Genomic DNA, 12880 nt, shown 5'->3' on the forward strand with positions numbered 1-12880 from the left:
TATATTTAAATTTTCAAAAGCAATAATTTTCATAAAATATTATTAAATAAATACTTTAAACACTTTAAGTAAGCCCTTTCTAATATATTATGATGGGTACGTGGAGCATCCAAATTTGTATACACAAGATGAAGGTTCTCTATATTATATCAGTGGCAACATTTTAAGAAATATATATTAATTATTTATTAAACATTGCCACATGTTGTTCTTGAAACAATCTCTAATTTATATATTTTAAATCAGAATCTCTAATTTATATTCTTTTATACATTAGTACATTAAATTTATTATTTTGTTAATATTTTCAAATTTTATAATTAAATTATCGCTTTTTTATAAAATATAATATAGATTGTATGTTTAACATAGTAAATTAAAGTAACAGTAATTAAACAAATAGACCGTATGCTTTTTGATGCAATCTTGATTTATTTGATTAATTGCTTAAAAGTTTCTGGTAAGTTTCTGGTAAATTAAAGTGTTAGTAGCATTGGTCTTAATAATGTTGCATTGTTGTCTCAAATAGAGAGACCTAGTGAAAGCCTTTCATAACTAGTTAGTAGTTTTTTATACTCTCAGAGCAATATTAACCGTCAGGTATGAAATATGAATGTATGGTTCATAGCTATTGATAAGTGGATAGGTCACTCGAACGGTATCGTTCATGAGTAATATTGTAAACTGGATAGTAAATTGAACCATGGTATATGCAAGTTATACTTTGTAAACCCTAAGCTTGAATGCCACTCTGCAGTTGGAGATGTAGGCACAATAGGCCGAACTCCGTAATCAAATCTCGTATTTTCTTTATTTGTGTTTACGTATCTGTTTTCTTTTGAACTGGAATTGTTGTTCTAACACTAACAATGCACTCTTCAAGATACCCTTTTTACCAGTTGAGATTCACGTGAGTGTGAGATCCATCAAATTATTGTTATTATTATTATTTAGGTATAAATAAACACAATAGTCGTGGTTGTGAAAAAATCCATCATAACCGGAAAAATAGTTTGACAAATATAGGAAGATAAAATAAACTTATATAGTATACCCACAAACAACGGAATCTTGAGCATAGTTCGAGATGGACAACTGCACAGGGCCCAATATTTAGAGAGGCGACACATATTTTTTAGTAATACATATAATATATATAAATATTGGATGAATTAAAATAAATTTATTTTAAAATTATTGTAAATAGTTAGAGAATACTCCATCCAGTAACTATTATAAGCAAATTTAATTGTTTTGGTATATTGAAAAAATGATGTATTTGGTACGTAATATGAACCAAATATATCACTTTGTTAATGCACAAAAAGTTAAATTTGCTTATAATAGTGACTGACGGAAGAGAGTATATATCTTTATTTTTCTAGTACCAATGTACTACGAAAGTTTGCACACTTATGTTTTACTTTTATGAATGTATGCAAAAAAGATTAAAGGAAATAAAATATATAAATATTAAAGAAAATATGAAAAGAAAAATAGATCAAAGAAATAATGATGCAGGTAGTATAACATGAAAATTTTAGGAGAAAATGAATTCTAATATTTTCATGGTGTTATGCATTTAATAACTTGTTGTGGTGTTTTTTGCTAATTGATATGATTCAAAAAAAAAAGTCATATTTAATACATGAGAATAAGAAATTGTTTATGATTTATTAATATTTAAATTTTAATTATTTTTAATTTTAAACTTCATAATTGGTTGGTGGTGTGATGCATATAATTGGTTGGTTGTACTCTTGGTGATTGATATGTATGACCTCAAGAGTCATGTTTAACACATAAAAATAAGGGAAAACAGATTATGTTTTAATTTTAACCTTCATTTCTTTAATTAAATTTGTCACATTAATCAAATTTCTAAATTAAAAGTAAAATTCTCAATTTTAGATTAAGTTTAATAAAATTACCAAAAAATAATTATAAATATTTAACAAATTTTAAAATATATTGGAGTCAATAAAGTTTGCTGTTCATGAAGTAAAGAAAATAAATTTGAATCAAATTTAAAGAAACTAATCGTTCATGTTTTCAATAATATAAAACATTTTTATTTAGTTTTTTTATTGACTACTTATTTATTTAGTAATAGTTTCAGCCTAAAACATTTTTAATAATTTTTTTTTTATTAAAATAAAATATATAATTTGTGCAAGTGGTAAGAAATTTGAATTGTCACCGCTAAATAACAGTAGCTAAAACACATTAACCTAAAAAAAATATTTTATTTTTATATGTTCCCTCCATTAGAAATAATCATATTTGATTTGTATTGAACGATAACATAAAAAATTTATTTTATTTCATATGTTCCCCCCATTAGAAGTAATCATATTATATGTGTATTGAATACTAATTAATCTTGATACCTCTCTGAGCCATATTTTGAATATATGGTCACCATGCTGTTAAAAGTCTAATTTCTTCGGCTGGCTCGGGTCTTCGTTGGTCATTTATAATATACTTTATTGACATACAATTTTATTTTTAATTTATAAAATCGATGTTTAAGAGGTAGACTTTTTCTTCTCGTACTTTTTGGAAGTCCTTGTTCATTTTTGGAAATTTCAAAAATACTCCCCTCGCTACTTAAGTAGGGAACTCATGGGACACACAATCTGGGAAAATCAGTTCACATTCTAGAATTCAAACTGTTTTTCCCCTGATTTTTCTATTTACACATTTGCATGCTATATTGCAAGAGAGTAGGATTTGAAGACCGGGAGGGGCGTGTGAGATTCAAGGGCGCGAAAAGAAGAAATCTAAGAGGTAACCAAAGAAGTCTAGGATGGAAACCCAGCCCAAATGAACTTACATTGCTCTCACTCTACCCTCACTCCGTAGGGTACCTAGCCTTAAAGAATTATAATAAAACCCTTACAAACACATCCATATATTCAGTAAAGAAAATATTGAAAATTTCAAACAACAAAAAACCACTCTAGCTAACAGGTGTTTATGGTGGCATTTAGTATGGTGAAGTAGAAAACTTTCCCACCACGGACCATGTGAAATTAATAGTTGGATTGTGCAGCTCTATTGAATCTTATCATATGTCTCTCACACCATATCCCACCTCATATTCCTTTCCTCTCCTCCTTGCTCCAGCACCAACACCAAGTAAACAACCCATTTCTTAAAAAAAAAAAAAAAAAAAACACTTGCACAATACAAAAGAGAAAATCAAACAAAAAACCAAACAACTGGTGTAAACACAAATCATCGTCAACTTTAGATCTCAAAAGAGAAAATCTAACAAAAAATCTCAACATAAACAAAACACATACAAGATATCAAAAAACTTCCTATCATATTACATCAAGTTGATTATTGGAATTGTGTGTTGGCATCTATTTAGAGAAAATTTCTCATCGCACTACCCATTTTCTCACCACACCCCTGGAAATTCCATTTTTGCCCTTGCTCAAAAAATTCGGAATGCGTTTTCCGAATTTTTTTTGCCTTCAAAAACAACTTCGGAATGTGTTTTCCGAATTTTTTCCAAATTTGAACTAAAAAAATTCGGAAAACACGTTCCGAATTTTTTGACCAAGGGCAAAAATGGAATTTCCAGGGGTGTGGTGAGAAAATGGGTAGTGCGATGAGAAATTTTCCTATTTAGAGATGGCATGTGAGTTGTGTGGGGCTTCTCAAGTTCGGTTCATCTTTCCCCAAAATTTAAATTCAAACCACCTATTAGATATAATCTCCCACTTTAATCTTTCTCAGCTATTGTTTTGTAATTTTAACAGTTTTAAATATTTTTCTTACAGTAATTTTAACAGTTTTATTATTAGTACTTGTTTTGGCTATTATTCCGAGCAATTTAAATTGCATTAAGAAGCAAATTTTAGAGATAATAATAATAATAATAATAATATTTTTTGGATTTAAAATTTGTAAATTGAGAGTTAAACCATTGTAAATATGTGGAGATTTTTTTTGGGTTGTGTTTATGTTGAGATTAAAAGTGGGTTGTTGGTGGTGGTGGGGTTGGATCAAGGAGGAAGAGAAAAAGGGTATGAGGTCTGATATGGTGTGAGAGACATAGGATAAGATATAATAGAACTTCACAATCTAACTATTAATCTTAGATGGTCCATGGTGGACAAGTTTTCTACTTCACCATACTAAATGCCACCGGTGTTTATGCCTTAGGCATCATGGAGAAATATTCCATCCATTACATACATGTGCATTTTTGGTCTGTATTAAAAAAATAATGTTAGTTCAACATTTGGTCTGTATATAAGGGTGACAGAGCAGTAGCTTGATCAAACTGACATTAATATTCTAATCTGCAACTTTTTTTCCTTTCGTTCTCTAAAATAAGATTATACATCTGACAGGGATAGAGGCATCAAAGCGATGCTTATCATCGGTAATGAATAAAATTTCTAACAGAAATCTAACTTGAGCTATCCTAATGACTTCTATGATTCAAAGGACAAACCTTGAAAAGTAACTCCGGTCAATTTTAAAGCAGATTGTAATCAAATTCATGATACAACTGCTTCTGTGCTATAGGGTGGGGGAATTCAAGCCATGCCACCCTCCAATTGTCCATTCTAAAAAGCAGGGCAATTGGAAAGAAAATGAACCATTTCAACAATTCCTAATAATATTTGCGATGTTCATGCCAATCTCTTTCTTAGTTTGTTCGCAAACAGGGAGATCTCCAATGTACATGCCAAAGAAAGCCCCTGCAAATTAAAAAAATTAAACGAAACTGTTCAGTTTGATACTCTAGAGTCTAGAAAAGAAATAGAGGAATGTAAATCGGTAATGCAGGCACATAAAATTGAGTATGACTTACGACACAAATCTTTGCTGTGGACACTTCCAATGTGATTGCCACCAACTGTACGAGTAAAAGTAATACTTTCAGTTGTGAACACTATTTATCAATAATTCAGGTTACATACAGAGATACTACAAAGAAATATGAATATGCCTCCAAATCTCACAGAGAAGGCGCACCAAAAACACAAGTCTTTATTCCTTACCCTAAGGCAAACAGGAGAGACACAATTTTAAGGTCAATTAAATGTCAGCAAAAAATACTTACTTTCAGTAATCAGACGCCCATCAACTGTTCGCTTAAACTCAATAACGGTTCCCTGCAACAATGCAGTAAAGCTAGTGTAACTATATGACATGATTAGTTATTTAGTATATTATTACAAGAAACATATTCGTTGATTACTTACCAAAGGTATCGAGATATTCTCCGTAAAGTACGAACCAAATGTCCAAAGGCAATTAAAGTCTGTGGATGGATTTGTCTGACCAAAAAGTGGGGTTCGGGAGAAGTTAGAACTAATCCAGGGTAGAAGCGTTAAAAAAAAAAAAAAAAACCTGATTTTTCAAGAGGTAAAGTACCTTAACTAATCGAGCTCTAAGTGATTTTTCAAAAGCACTGCAATGAAGAGAGAGAAAATCAGTTTCCTGTACCCGATTTTAATTTTATAAAATCAAATATATGCCAAACATCTCTATGCCAAGGCTGCAGCACAGCATTAGAAGAGCAAGCCTGCTCCATTCGTCCTCAATTTGGTTGAGGTTGTAATAATCTGAATTCTGAACAATCGGTTCTAAAAATGACACAAATCTAAACTGAACATTATGGTTCAGCAAATTCTTAGTGGGAAAAATCAAACAACTCAATATTGGTACATAATAACATAAAAATTTGTAAAATAGAAAGTTGGAAAACAAATCAAAATTATTTGGACTGTATTGCTTGAAAACTAAATACTAGCACACTCGAGACTTCTTTCTAGATAAAAGAAAGTTTACAATCAGGAAAGGGTGCAATATAAATTTAAAAATAAAGCAAACATTATGTAATTTGAAAAGAAAAAAATTACTTACTCTTTCACATTGTTAATTTTCATTCCTTTGTAATTTACGACAAGCCTAACAGTCATATTGATATCTTCCCTGTATAAGTAAAAATCCCAAAAGTTGCATCAGAATTAATATTTTATACCATAATCACAAAACCAACCAACAGCTTCTTTAAGTTCACAAATCCCAAGAGTACACATTATTTAGACAAATCCTACTTGAGGAAATTTAATGCTTGATTCAAAGCATACTTTTATATCGCCTACAGATTTTCATAGATATCCACAAAGTTTGCCAGTGTATCTTTTATAATATTGTATAATTGAGTTTCATCACCGAGAAAGATCACTTGCATTGAATAATATTTTATGCACATAAAAAAAGTTAGCACAAGACGTTTGAAACCTGAGAAGATCCTGGTAGAAATCATTATGGTTATCCAGTTCATCTGCAGAAATTGATGCATATTTTGGGCCCAACTTCTCACAGAGGGAGTACGGGTGAACATCTGTTAAATAATGTCCAAGAGTGACTTAATGAAAAAGGGGACTTTTACTAACAATATCACAAAGAAAATCAATAATACTTCTTATTCTCTTCAAAAGGAATGGGAAAAACCAAGTATCGAGAAAAGAAAAACTTACAAAATCCAAAAGCATATACTTTCAGCGTCTTGATTTTAACAATTGTCATGTTTTTGTATCCTGTTCCAACAAGGACCTGAAGCAAATTTAATTTATTAATTATGTGAATACAATGTTAAGTATGGAATTTCAAACACAACATGTAGTGGTGATAGGTAGATGAATGAAATCAAAGAAGATTTGAAAAACTAATGTTAATTACCAGAGAACCACAAACGCCAGAAATTGAGAAGTAATGCTTACTACTCTCTTTCCACCTGTGTTTGGTTCTGCGGTGGACATAATTGATTTTGACAGAATTGAGTTTGATAGAATTGATTTTGATAAAATTGAGTTTCACAGAATTGATTTATGTTTGGATATATACATACAAAAGTGAGCTGAACAAAGAATTTGAGTGTAAAAATCAATTCTAGAATCAGAAGCTACGATTTCTAGCATCAAGTAGAATCAATTATGGAGGCAGAACCAATTCTACTTTTGAGAAACTAAACAAGACAAATCAATTCTACACGTCTAGAATCAATTCTAGCTGCTCCAGAATTGAAACCAAACATATACTTAAGTAGTATTAAATATACTCTGTAACTGTAAGTCATTTTTCAGTAGCTATTTATTACCACTTTTTTTTGACAAATATTTATTACCACATTTGATTCATGGTTGACTTTGCTTAACCGGTAATTAGTTAGCTCATGACTGATTACATTATTGTGATTGTTAGCTCTCTGCTAATATAAGCCCCTCTATGACTCAATACATTTCAGTTTCTTCTCTAACCACCGTTCTTCCAATTTCTCTCCACAATACCATCTTTTCCAACATGGTAATGCTAAAGATGTATACTTTCCCCTTTCTTTTCTTTATTTTTATTTTGTTTTCTAGATTTCCAATGTTTCATTTTGTTAAGAGTCCCACATTGGATGAATAAGTGGGAACAGTGATCACTTTATAAGTTGGTTTTGCAAGGGTTGAGTTAGGTCAAATTTTAAGAATTTTCTTGAGAAATCAATCCAAAATTAACCATCATTTGTCCTTCTGGTTTTCCCATATTTGAGAAGTATTGAGCCAACTTCCAACATTTAACCATAGCTTTGCATTTAATAGCAATCCACTCCAAGACACTAGCTAAATATATTTTTAATCAACTATGTATTTGACAACTAGAAATAACCACTAGACAGCACTCAAACAAGAATCTGACAAGAGTATCTAACTAAAACTCAAAACTAGTGCATGGTTAGTCAAGAAATTCATCATGCCAATGCTAAAAGGGCTAGAAGAGCCAGCAAAGGAGAATAGTAAAACAGATACTAACCTCTGAGTTAAAGCTAGAATTCTGCCCCCCATCTGATAAATTATCCAGAACCACAGGAAATTCAATGCCAGTTTTAGGCTCCACAGCAGAGTTTGCTAGGTTCAACTCGGAAATGGATAGGCGAGGACATCCTGGACGTTCAAAATCCTTTGGCATCCGGTCGATGCTTTCATTCATTTGCAGATCAGGATCCTGCATTGGCCCAGACAGTAGATTTGATGACCTAGAAGCAAAATTAAAACACAATAAGAAAAACAAAATACTGAACTGTTCTAAAAGACTAAAACAACAGAATGAAATGTATCAAACATAGATAGTTCGAATTTTTCAGAAATGGTTAGAAGGAAATGCCATCACTTGCCTGTAACCATTGTTTGGATATACGAATTTCTTAAATTCAAAGGAGTGAAAAGAAAAGAAAAAAACATAATGGAGTCTATTGTATCCCATTCCATCCAATATTTTTGTTACCCCCATTCCCCAATTTGTGAAATGAAATGGACTCAATTGAATTTATAACTCATATCACCATTCTGAGTATATTTGATTCCATCATAAAAAATTAAATCAGTAATATGGTAAACAATAATTTATATTCCATTTCATCTACTTTCATTCTACTCCACTCATGATCATATATCCAAACAAAGCCAAAAAGATTACTCAAATAGACATTACCATATTAATATCAACTTTTCCTCAATACACTATCAGACATGCAATCGCACGTCCATTCTACTCCACTAATGATCACATATGAAAACACAGCCAAAATAATCAATCAAATAGGTATCAATATCATATATATTTTTGAAGACTCAGTATCCGGCCAAAGGATCTACCAATCCGAGGATACGAATCCCACCATCCACCAGCGGGGGCATTTAAAGCCAAAGCTTTTGCTCTATAAACTATCATACATGCAATTATATTTCACCATCATACCATCAAATCACAACATTGTTTCAAAAATAAAACATCAAATCATAATATTATTCTCAAATTCACATGACATACAAATTTTGAATTGGCAACACCAATGCAGCAGCAATCGAAAGAATAGGATACGATTGAATTTTTTTAGCTTCACTCCAAAAGAACTTAACCACAAAATTCGAAATCTTCCCCAAACTCACACGTTCCAAACCTTTCCTCTTCGACCTAGAACCAAACGGAAACCCAAACCCAGCCACATTATTCGTAATCACAGGCTTAACCTTCATATTCATATTCACATTACCAGAACCACCGCCAAATCGAAAAGAACCACCACCGCAGACATTCGATCCACCACCGGAAAACAAAAACAACAACGCGCCGGCGAATTTCGACACGTGGCCGAATGCTTCTTCTATAGCCGAACTTTCGTAGAAACATCTAGAATTTTCAAGAAACGATTGTAGAAATTGAGAACCTAAGAAATTATTGAATACGAATGGTTGTAATGGATACATGTTTGGATCTGAATCCATCCATGATAACCAATCGTTCTTCATTTCAGAAATCTAATTCGTAACGGTTGAATCGACTCTTTAGAGATTAACGGTTAGAATAAGTGATTATTATGTTGTTTCTGTGCAACTAGGAAAATAAGAAGTGAGAATCTAATTGCACGTGAAATAACGATTAAGCTTTTGGCGTTGGAAAGGTTTTTGGAATGAAAATTGTAGAGTTAGAGAAATGGAATTAAGTTATTAAGTTATTGAAGGGAATGGAATATTCGTTGGGTATGAAAAGGAAAATCGCGGTGGAACCAAACGCAATAGAACAAAATTGAAAGGAAAAGCACGTTTGGAAATTACTACTTCTAACAAGGAGGAGCAAATTCAAGCATTGGACGGAACCGGCCCACTCGGGTTTGACCATGTCCCACACAACAAAATGAAAAACACAAAGTTATGAATGTTGCAAAATAAAGGTTTAATTAGGAAAATAGTCGTTTAAAATATTTTTGGTTTTAGATTAGTCATTAAAAAATAAGTCTGAATAGGTTCTTAAAGAAAAAAGTTTGAATAGGTTCCTTAAAGACATTTTCGTTAATCAGTTTGATCCCTAAAAAAAGTTCGAATATGATCAAACTATTAACGGAGATGTCTTTAAGGGACCTATTTGGACTTTTTTTTCTTCTTTAAGAGACTTATTCAGACATTGTTTTCTTTAAGAGACCAATGTGAAACCAAAAATATCTTTAAGGGGCCATTTTACTAATTAAACCCAAAATAAAATAAGGAATATTTTGTCTCCGTGACCATAGTTCAGTTGGTAGGGACATTGCACGTAAAATGCAGGGATTGGAGTTTGAACCACGATACTTCCACTTATTCACCTTTAAAGGTGAAATTCTAGTCACTAGGCTATAGAGAAAAAAAAACTAAGGAATATTCTCTATTTGCTAGAAAATAAAAGTTTAATTGCATTTTTGGTCTTCTACAATTTTTTAATGTGCGACGACCTTCTAATTTTTTTGAGCAATATTTTTTTTATTAAAGAGCATGAATTTTTAAATGGATTTATTAAAATGATTATTATAATTCATGAGTTTGATTGAGGCTCTGTTTGGTAACACAAATAAGCTAGCTTATAGCTTATTATATGAGCTTATAAGCTTGTTTCAAAAAATTAGAGGTGTTTGGTAACAAGCTTTTTGTACTAGCTTATAGCTTTTTTTCAGATGCTATTTCAAGTAGCATTTGAGCTTATAGCTTTTTACACTTTATTCCATTTTTACCCTTTAATTTAATAACTACCCACTCTAAAAAATAAACTACCCACTATCAATTATGTAATTTTATATTTAATAACCACTTTAAAAGCTAATTTTACCAAACATTTTAATTTCAATAAGCTAGCTTTTCAGCTATCAGCTATAAGCTAGCTTTTCAGCTATCAGCTAGCTTATCAGCTATCAGCTAGCTTATAGCTTATTTTTACCAAACAGACCCTGAGTAAAAAATTGTTTTTTATAGGCGAGAGGAGAGTTAGTGTACATGTGCTATGTAAAAGCGTGAATTGTACTTAAGCTCTGTTTGGTAACACAAATAAGCTAGCTTATAGCTTATTATATGAGCTTATAAGCTTGTTTCAAAAAATTAGAGGTGTTTGGTAACAAGCTTTTTGTACTAGCTTATAGCTTTTTTTCAGATGCTATTTCAAGTAGCATTTGAGCTTATAGCTTTTTACACTTTATTCCATTTTTACCCTTTAATTTAATAACTACCCACTTTAAAAAATAAACTACCCACTATCAATTATGTAATTTTATATTTAATAACCACTTTAAAAGCTAATTTTACCAAACACTTTAATTTCAATAAAGCTAGCTTTTCAGCTATCAGCTATAAGCTAGCTTTTCAGCTATCAGCTAGCTTATCAGCTATCAGCTAGCTTATAGCTTATTTTTACCAAACAGACCCTTAATGCATCCACGGTGTCAAGTAGGTTTGGAATAGGCCAGATGCCTTCGGCCTGACCTGTTTAAGTCTGGTCTGCCCTGACCTGTTTATTAAAAATGTTTGGCTCAGACTTTGAAAATAGTCTATTTACATAAATAGGTCAGGCTCACGCTTTTAAAAAAGTCTACAAAGTCTGATAGGCCGGCCTGTTTATATTTAATAATTATTATTTATATAATATTATTATTTATATAATAATTGTATTATGACATAGACTTTGTCGTAACCGTATTTATTATTTTATTAGCTTTTAATTCTTCGGCTAATCATTTTACTAGTTTTTTCTTAATGTTGTAAAAATTATAAAAATTTATATATGAAATAAGCTTTAAGGCCTATTTAGTCTAATTAAAAAAACTATATAGAGACATTTGTGTAACGCAGACTTTTAAACAGGCTACAAGGTCAGACCAAACTTTAAACAGACTCAGACCAAACCAAAAAAAAAGAAAAATTGGTAGGTCAGACTTTAAACAGACCAGACTTTAAACAGGCCGTAGGCCAGACTTAGACTTGAAGAAAATTCGTAGGTCAGGCTCAGGCCTGTCAAAGCCTTACCCGGCCTATTCCCAACTCTAGTGTCAAGTGTCACTTCTTCAATTATAATGAAGTATTATCACCGCTATTTATAAGGAACCGTTAGCTAAAGAGCACTAATGATGAGTTATTGGAGTAAAAATAGAGTGAGTTACCTCAAAATAATGTGGCTTTAATGGAATTTACAAAATGTTTTCGATTGAAGTTTACGGTTAAAAGTTGAAAGTGTTCTTAACCGCTTTTCTAATTTTGCAGCCTCCGCTAGATTTTTTTTGTTGAGTAGGCAATTTTGTTGCTGATGTGGCACCATTGTAGTTGTTGAAATCAATCTCTTTCTTTGCATAGACAAATCAATATCTCATGTGGTACCATTAATGTGAGGTCAATGTCCAAGTGTCACATTATAGTCTTTAACAAAAATTTACCTAGAAACTATTTTGATAGAGGGTTTAAATTCAAAAATTATGAGCAATTTTAATCATAGATTTTTTAGTATCTACTCCTCCAATCTCATATATAAATAAATTGTTATTTATTTGCGTATAAACATAGAGTCATGGAGAGAAATTATTTCCTAATCTTGATTTCTTGTGGTAATGTTGCTGGTCAAAAATGTAGGAAGAACGTGTTTCTTGCGTATGATGTGATATTGACTGTTTACCTTGTAATTTTTCAAACATGAGTAACACGAAAAATTAAACTTAACTTATAATCCCACGTTTCATTCCTATGTGACTTTTGGTATTTAGCGGCATAGTGTTATTAACAAATAAGTTTTTTAATTTAATTTTTTTCTTATAAGTTTTGTAATTTAATTAGTGTATATTTCATATTTATTTTAACATTTGTAGTCTCTCTTAAAAAATTTAAAACCAATTCAATTTCGTGGATTATAATTTCATCCAATTATGGATTATAAAAAAAAAAAAAACTATACACTCAAACATGTCCTACTCCTACATTATTTTTTTTATTTTGGACAACTCCTACATGTATTTTATCACCAAATAAGACTAGATGCATGCACAAAGCAGCATTATTAATAAACATAAACAACA

General features: G+C 31.2%; 1 protein-coding gene across 1 annotated transcript; it reads right to left on the reverse strand.

The window, feature by feature from the left end:
- Window positions 1-4291: 4291 nt before the first annotated feature.
- On the reverse strand, window positions 4292-9733 carry LOC123916620 (fatty-acid-binding protein 2). Its single transcript, XM_045968128.1, has 10 exons — window positions 8851-9733; window positions 7834-8056; window positions 6516-6591; window positions 6277-6379; window positions 5896-5964; window positions 5404-5440; window positions 5232-5306; window positions 5090-5141; window positions 4838-4882; window positions 4292-4724 (listed from the first exon to the last, which is right to left on the reverse strand). The coding sequence occupies exons 1-10, from the start codon at window positions 9327-9329 to the stop codon at window positions 4627-4629; spliced, it is 1257 nt and encodes a 418-aa protein (XP_045824084.1). The 5' UTR covers window positions 9330-9733; the 3' UTR covers window positions 4292-4626.
- Between the last annotated feature and the right edge of the window lie 3147 nt (window positions 9734-12880).

This window comes from Trifolium pratense, linkage group LG1 (assembly GCF_020283565.1).
Source record: "Trifolium pratense cultivar HEN17-A07 linkage group LG1, ARS_RC_1.1, whole genome shotgun sequence".
In the NCBI taxonomy this organism is placed as follows: domain Eukaryota; kingdom Viridiplantae; phylum Streptophyta; class Magnoliopsida; order Fabales; family Fabaceae; genus Trifolium; species Trifolium pratense.